The 8,449-nt window shown below is 37.2% G+C and overlaps 1 protein-coding gene across 1 annotated transcript; it reads right to left on the bottom strand.

Moving 5' to 3' along the window:
• Positions 1-965: 965 nt before the first annotated feature.
• On the bottom strand, positions 966-8,053 carry LOC129947032 (uncharacterized). Its single transcript, XM_056057442.1, has 4 exons — positions 7,786-8,053; positions 5,763-7,721; positions 1,513-1,679; positions 966-1,449 (listed from the first exon to the last, which is right to left on the bottom strand). The coding sequence occupies exons 1-4, from the start codon at positions 7,925-7,927 to the stop codon at positions 997-999; spliced, it is 2,721 nt and encodes a 906-aa protein (XP_055913417.1). The 5' UTR covers positions 7,928-8,053; the 3' UTR covers positions 966-996.
• Positions 8,054-8,449: the final 396 nt, after the last annotated feature.

Here is an 8,449-nt window from a genome sequence, read left to right as displayed (position 1 = left end):
AATGCACTTATTTTTTTACACAGCGAATTTTAACAACAGTTAAAATTAACGTCATTAAATCAAAAGCAATGGCTAGATGCCCGTGAAAGAGCACTAAGGCGATACAAGAGTATGTGACATATTTTCTGTATCATTTAAGTAGCACTTGTTTTACTTTTCTTAAGGAAATTAAAAACTTTTCAACCTATGCAATATTGCACCTATTATTTTTCTCACCACTGTATGTCCAGTTGACATTTATCAGATTCACATTTCAGCCAACCAAAAATCGATTTTTTTTTTATAGTACCCGTGGCATGATGGTTAGTGCGTTGCTCTGTTAACTTAGAGTGTCCGTATGGGACCATTAAGTAAGTTGTAAGTTATGGATGATTAGGCTAGTTTTATGAATTTTTGTCTAGCTTTAAGATAGGTTTAAGAATGAATTAATAAAAATTAATTTAAAAAAAAAAAAGAAAATTGCGTTGGACTGTCATGCAAGGGGTCTTGGTTTCAATCCCTGCATGTGCCACCTTAATTAAAAAAAAAAAATTATTTTCGCGGGTACTGCCCCTTGCGAGGAATTGACAAATCTTTTAAGAGTAATTCTTGTCATGAAAAAGTGCTTTCTCAAACTAGCCGTTCGAAATCGGTTCAATAACTGTAGGTCTCCTCCATCTCCATCCCTGACAACAGTACTCGCACACAGGAATGGTTGAGAGTTGTAAGTCACTAGGCCCTGGTTCACAACGGACTGTTGCGCCACCCGATTTGATTTTGAAAAATCGAATTTTTAGTCGATTTCTCTAACCTCGAAAGCAAAAATTCAAGCGAGGACAATCATGAATAAAATCTCGCTCGAAATTAAAAAAAAAAAACAGAGTCCAAACAATATCTTTCGGAATTTATGTGTAGTCCAAAAGTGACTTTAATTTCAAATCAAATTTGTCGATTGAACTTTCCATTAAAAAAAGAAACATAAAATGTTAAATCAATTCAAAACAATACATTTATTATTTAGCTTAGATTTTCTGTGACGAGTGCATTGTATTTTGTTAAAAACAATTCCTTGCCCTTGCAATCTTTCATTTTAACAATATTTTTTCGTATATTACTTGTTATAGTTTCGTCAACTGGTACAACACATTGTTGCATTACTTCCACCAATAGCCGTTCAAAGCTCATGAACATTTCCTCATATATTGCAGCCGGTGCAAACTCGATTATTTTCAATAGCTTTGTTATAAGTTGTTCCACTTTAGCTGTATTTTTAGCTACCCCTGGTATCAGGTATTTTTTAACTATATTTGCATAGTTAACCATACAATTGCGGTAATTAAGGACTGCATTTGGATTTTCCGTTTCATTGACAACAACTCCCAGAGTAAGAATCATATCGGACATATGTGGTAAAAGCCGATCACTACGTGCTAGCCAATCGGTTTCTTTTGTAGTACATCGTATGAAATTCTATTTGTAAATTAAGAAGGATTTTAATATAAAATTGTATAGCATAATTTTTATGGTTCTCACACTTATTAGAAACATTTCAATATCAGCAGCAGTTTGATTTTCTGAGGACATGAGAAATTCATCGAATTTTTTGGGAGGTTGATCTGGAGTAAGTGAAAATCTTTGGAAATAGTATTGAGTAAGTGGTCGGTATGAGTCTTTAATTGATTTTTTAATCCATTTTTTATCTAAAAATTAAAAAAAAAAATTTAATTTAAATTATATTTGTTATTTATTTTGGTTATGAAAGAATCAAAAATATTATTTAGTTCGTGATTTAGAATACTCGACTAAGATTGCCACATGTGACTACCGCGATGACCCCTTTTTGTTCTTCAGACAAAACACATTATGTATGCAAGTAATGAAGAAAGATGCCATTGCTTTACGCTAACCTGGGTTCACTATAAATATCGAAATAAGTAAGTTTTGTTAAGGAGATAAAATATAAGGAGACAAATGTATAAGTATTGACAAGGGCAAAGCATATCGGCAGTCGAAGACTTCAATTCCGAAGGTCCTTAAACAACTCCATAGGTTCGTAAGCATGACTTGATGGTATGGGCGTTTTATACCAAATTACGCGACTATTGCAGCCCCAATGACTGTCTGTGTCATGAAACTTAATTCGTTTCAAAGAAATTATATTGTAATGGAACTTGAATGCTATGCGACCGTTTTGTCAGTAAAAAAGTAGAGGGCTTACTTTGAAGATTTACCTTTTCCTAGCATTACAGATCAGGCAAGTCTGAAATGGTTGATGACAATAAGGGAACGGGAAACGCTTTTAGAGAAAACCTACACTCTCTAGTCAAACAGTAACAAGTTTATCTGAGAGGATGAGTGCAGGAGTCTGATGGGGCGGTCAGCAAACAAGCATTTTCTAGGCAGAAGTTGAAGCCATGAGAAATATGCAGAACATTTTTGTATGAACAATGCTACAGAAACCAAAATATCGGCAATATCATTTTAGATCGCAAAAGCGCTAAGCTTTTGTCACATCTTCGTAAAACTGAAATGGAAATTTATTTATTCATTTCAATATTTGGGTAACGGGACATGTTTCATGTAAGCAATAAAAAGAGAGCAACGGCACCCTTCATGGAGCAAGAGCCCCATTGTCCTATATGACAACATTTGATCAAAACCAATATTAAAGGAAGAGGCGACAAAATAAAAACTGAAGTGAATTTCCCAGACTATGAAAAACTACTGCATTCTTATTAGAAATAATTTAAAATTATTTATCGGCCTCCATCCTTCGATTCGGGAGCAGTGATATATGTACGGTATTACCAATACGAAGATAAAGAGCTATCTTCTCTTAACATACCAAAACAACTTAAATTCCTAAAAGGATACAATTTTGGAGACATATTCAGGTCTATTCTGCTATTCATCAGGGGGAATTTTACTTGAATTTTTACTAATCATTATTCTGCTATTCATTCGAAGTGAATTTATGTATGTCGGTAATACTGCGCGGTATCCTTTTATTCACGTGAAAGCATTAATTCTATACCATTCAGATCCCCAGGGTGGTGTCCTTTCGTCTCTTCTATGGCTTCTGGTCATGGATACAATTCTCGTTAAATTAGAGAGATGTGGAGTGAAGGCGGTAGCCTATGCGGATGATTTGGTGCTATTGGTGTCAGGAAAGTACACCCCTGTGATTAGTGAAATCGCGAAGTCAGCTTTGAAGAAAGTTAGCAACTGGGCCACGAGGTGTGGACTAGGAGTTAACCAAAGTAAAACTGAACTGTTGCTCTTTACCACCAAAACTAAAGTACCGCCCTTCACGCTACCTCGACTCAACGGTCAAATCCTATCATTCTCTTCCAAGGCAACATATTTGGGTGTTCTACTCGACCCTACACTAAACTGGAAACTAAATATTGAAGTACGGGTTAAGAAGGCCTGTGTTGCCTTCTACGCCTGCAGCAAAAATTTCGGCAAAAAGTGGGGACTTCAGTCGAAGATGATTTTATGGACGTACACAGCCGTAGTACGTCCAATCTTAACATATGGGTCCATTGTGTGGTGGCCTGCTCTTAGCAAAGATTATAATATTGATAAGCTAAAGAAGGTTCAGAGAACAGCTAGCGTGGGCACCACAGGGGCCATGCGTACTTGCCCAACGGACTCCTTAAACGTTATTTTGGATCTTCTCGACCTCTTTCGACCTTTTTATTAAATACATAGTTTCCTGCAGCGCTATTAGGCTGAAGGAATCAAACAGCTGGTTGTCAAAACCTTATGGTCACAGCAACACAAAGAAATTGATACCCTCAGATATTATCTCGGGAGTCACTGACTACTGCACTCCTACTTTGAACCTTAGTAAGGGTTTTAAGGTTATTTTACCATCCAGAGAAGATTGGGAGGATGACATCGTGTCGATAGGTTTCGACACAACCATCTTTACTGACGGCTCAAAGATGGAGTGCGGAGTTGTTCCTGGGATCTTTACTGAGTCCCTAAATGTAGCCAAATATTTTAGGCTTCCTGAATTTGCTAGCGTTTTTTAGGCTGAACTGCTGGCAATAAGGTTGGCATGTAAGATACTTAAACAAAACCCAAACCAAAACCGAAATGCGGCTATCTTTACAGTCAGGCAGCTGTCAAAGCCATTAACTCGGCCATATCCTCATCTAAATTGGTCCAGCAATGTCGCGACGAGCTTGCGAGCCTGAATATTAACCTCGGTGTCACTCTGATCTGAGTTCCGTGCCATAGTGGTATCGTGGGAAATGAACGGGCTGACGAGCTAGCCAGGCAAGGTTCGGCCCTTCATAGCTCACTTGCGGAAATGGTTAACATTCCTCTTGGTGCTATGAAGGGTAAAATCTTTTCTATCTATCAAACTGAATCAAACCGAAGGTGGAGCAATATACCCAGCATTATATCTAGGAAGATATGGCCCACCTATAAAAAAAAACCCGTACAAATGATCTTCTATGCAGGCCAAGGCAAGACATAGCCAGGATTGTTGCGGTTTGTACCGGACATTGGCCTATAGGAGTTCATACAGAGAAGTTGGGTATCTCTTACAACACCTTTCGCCGTAGTTGTTGTGACCAAAGAGAAAGTGAAACGATAATCCATTTCCTCTGCAAGTGTCCTGCTTTGGCAAACAATAGAATGAAATACTTTGGAAAAGCATTCTTTCAAGAACTTGATGAGATATATGAGACAAAGATTAGAGACCTAATCTTTTTTCTCAATGCGACAAAATGGCTCTAACATAATCGCTATGAAGCTTCTCTACAAATCTATCCCTTTCAATCAAAGGTCAAACGAATTTTTGGTATCAAAACGGCGCACTACAGCGCTAATTGGATCTCAGGTTAGGTTGCCTTGAGATCGCCATTTCTACCTACCATACAATTCAGATCCGCATATAAAATGCAGCGGATTTTTCATTGATGTCAGGTTTGTTAATTGATTTAAGCAAAATGTAAGTAATAACTTATTTATTGAAATTTTTAAATATTTGTTTGGGGAAGAACGACACTTTCTAACATTTCTTAGAAGCTCTCTGTTTGAGGATTCTCTTATTCCTCTGCCTTCAATTGGAATAAAAAGTCAAATATTACCCATTTCAAAAAATTACACAAATTATTCTTTTGTATGAATCAAAACAATTTATCCAACATTCCCAAGATTTTTACATGAACATCTGTTTATTTGAATGAACTACATTGGTTTGGGATAATGTAGTTCACCCGATAGATTGCAGAATGCAACGGCAGTGTGAAAGCGAATCGAATGGGTGAATCGAACATACGATCCACGTTAATAGCAGAATAAGGCTGATTGTAGAATAAATATTCAGGACCTTAAGGAATCAGTACTCCATTAACCTATAATTTATCTGTGAATTCATTCATTCACTTATTCCTTCATTCAAAGCCTTTCAATAATTGCTTTTAAAAGAAAGCGCGAATCATTAATTTTATATGAACAAAAACCTCTTTAAGTTAAAGGCGCCACCAAGAAAGATTGTCAGACGCCAGGGGTAAATTTTGGGACTTGGAAGATATCCGCATAACTTCGCCAGTTCTTTAATATCTTAAACATTGAAATCGATTAACTGGTATTTCTCAATATTTGGCCACTTCAAAGCTTCAGAAGATGGAGCTTCACTTCTTCTTTGTGTGGAGGGATGGTATGATAAAGTTGATATTTCTTTTTTTAACTCTATATGCTTGGAGACCCACTGAAAAAAAAAAACGAAACAAACCAACCACAACTTAAAAAAAAAACCTTACCCTTTTCTCTAGCCAAAGGCAAAAACCCTTTTATAGTATTTTGCACAAATTGAGCACACTCCTTAAGAACTTCATCTTTTTCATCCGAATATGTTAGCAGATCCCAACGAACATTTTCCATAATTTGAGCTGCCATCAACAGAACCGGTGCAGTTGCTGGTCCAAATGGTAGACCTTCCTTACTGCCCTTTGACACCATCATATTCAGACATTTAACCAATGGAATCAAATCACCATAACGCTCCGAATCCAACATCTCATTTACACAAGAATTAAAGAATTGTTTGAAAAATTCAGTTTGCCTGTCGAAGCACAATTCAAAATAAATACTGCACAACAGTTGGCTAAAGAATTTCTGTTGAATTCGTTCATCTCGTAGAGCACTGCTCAAAAGTGGATGGAAGTAATCATTTGACAAAGGACGCATCAATTTGACCATGGAACAAAAAATTCCAATATGCTCTTCGGAATTACATGCAACGTCAAACATCTTGCCCCACATTGCTTTGGGATTTTCAAAACACAAGCAAAGGAATCCTTGTTCGTCAAACTCATTTGAGAATTTATTGAGAAATTCGGTAGCTCGTTCGTTAAAACGTTCTTCCTGAAAATGAGTCACATCTTTGCCGAATTTTTTCACCTCGAAGTTAATAAGCTTGATAATATCGGCTGAATTTAAAATCTGCACTGCAGCAAGGAGTATTGTAGTGAGATCGGGCAATGAATCGATATCCATGCAGTCATATGCGGCATTATCCTCTGTTTGTTCCCGTACTTTCTGCTCTAGTTCGATATAATCCAGAATTTCCATGCAATTATCCAAACTCATCAATTTTATATTATCCTTGATGGACTGTAGACATTCCTCGTTCCCTAAGGATATAGTGTTTTTGACGAGTCCATCGAACCAGGCCTTTTTTACATGCCGTTCGAGGGGTTCCCGCAACTTGCCCAGGATATCGCCAATTGTTGCGTCTGTAATTTGCTCTTCCAAGGTCTTTGGGCGAATGGCAATCGATTTAAGCTGCTGTTCAACATCGTGATGGAAGTCCCGATTGGCTAGCATACGCTCACCAACAAGGAACGACTTGACACCGATGACCGATTGAAGAGTCTCCTGGCTGTTCAAATCCACCTCGACCCAGTGCATGAATACATCGATCTTGACCAACATAACGTTATATTGAAGCGAGTTTAGAAGTGCAGTTATTACTTTTAACTGAAACTCCTTTACCAGGGAGTGTGACTCCGCTTCGGATGTCGGATTTTGGCTAGAAATTGATGAACACACGTCATAAACACCAACATCAAAATCAGGCTTCAAATTGTTTTTTTCTTCGTACACATCGAAGGCGAAAATGATCATCTCCAGAATATGATTGATAGCATATCCTGAGTATGTGAAGAATTCATTTTTCTTGAATGTCTTGAACTTTTCCGCATCTGGGGTGTAGAATTGTCTCAAAAGATTCATTGTAAAGTCATACAGCTTGCCGAGTATGATTTTTTTGTCAACAAAATTAATACGTTGAGCCTTCGACTTGGTGATGCTCGTGAAGATGGATCTTACCATGTTCTCGACTTTTATCAGCACCTCATAGGGGTCCTTGATGTGTTTTAGGGAGTCAGTTGCAATTTCAAAATACTGAAACGAAAACCAACAAGGACAATGCGCCAAAGCTTCATAGAAGAATTGATCGAGGTTCAATTGCCAAATTATGGCAACTAAAAGATACTTAGGTAGTAGGGGGCAGATTTCTATAACATGTGCCAGCCCAGGATCATCTTTGAGGTTGTACTTGTAGGTGGCATCAGTATTTACAAGAAGAAACATAACCATCTTACGCAGTAGGCGTTGCGCTTTCGGCAGTGGTTTTTTAGTCTCCCCATCTATGTAGTCCATTTTGAGGAGGTAATCTTGTAGTCGATTGCAAATCTCATCCACAACATCTTCATTACCTGAAAAAGAAATCTCATCAGCCAATTTATTATAAAAGTGTAACTACCATGGATAATTAGGTACCTCCTCGGAAACGAACTTTATTCAATGATTTTACGTTGTTGTTGCAAAAGTCTAGAACAGATTTTATGGCATCAAATTCTTGACAGTAATCCATCGCACTTTCGTTGGAGAAAAGTTCAAGGATTTTGTGCAAATCTCGCATTATATTTAGATTTTATTGTTTTTTCTTCAAATTGTTGCTTAGTTTATTAGAAGAAAAAAAAAAAACAGTTATTCTCGAATTTAGCGGAGTTGACCGGTGGTGACAGAGGTAAACAGATTTTTGACATACAATTTTTGAAAAATCTTCGCCGTATTTCGCTGTAAGCAGCGTAAGCTCTGTTTGTTGAAATGGAAAATAAAATGTCCGTTTAGAAAACTGAAATGTATGCCTTTTTTCAAGAAGGTTCCGTTTCATGTTTTATTAATTTTGGCAGTACTGCGCATTAAATGCTTTAGTAGGTTTAACACCCAAACGAATTGCATTTACATACCTTCAACACACAGGGAAACTTGTACTTCTTATTTTGTTGACGTTTTCTTTATGGTAGATTAACACTGTTCTACACTTTGAAAACTGAAGCGCATACAAAGTCTTGATATTGCACTATTAGATAGTGACAGTGGATCAAATGCAGAAATCTTCATTGGTGTAAATTATATAAAGTGCCACCATAGTAAAGAC

This window comes from Eupeodes corollae, chromosome 2 (assembly GCF_945859685.1).
Source record: "Eupeodes corollae chromosome 2, idEupCoro1.1, whole genome shotgun sequence".
Lineage (NCBI taxonomy): Eukaryota > Metazoa > Arthropoda > Insecta > Diptera > Syrphidae > Eupeodes > Eupeodes corollae.
Note: the sequence above shows the minus strand (reverse complement) of the source record. Positions and strands in the feature narration are given on the sequence as shown.

Coding starts and splice junctions, on each gene's coding strand:
- LOC129947032 (XM_056057442.1), bottom strand. CDS start 7,927: ATGCGAGATTTGCACAAAATCCTTGAACTTTTCTCCAACGAAAGTGCG. Junction 7,722..7,785: donor TAAAGTTCGTTTCCGAGGAG/GTACCTAATTAT, acceptor TTTCTTTTTCAG/GTAATGAAGATGTTGTGGAT. Junction 1,450..1,512: donor TTGAAATGTTTCTAATAAGT/GTGAGAACCATA, acceptor ATTTACAAATAG/AATTTCATACGATGTACTAC.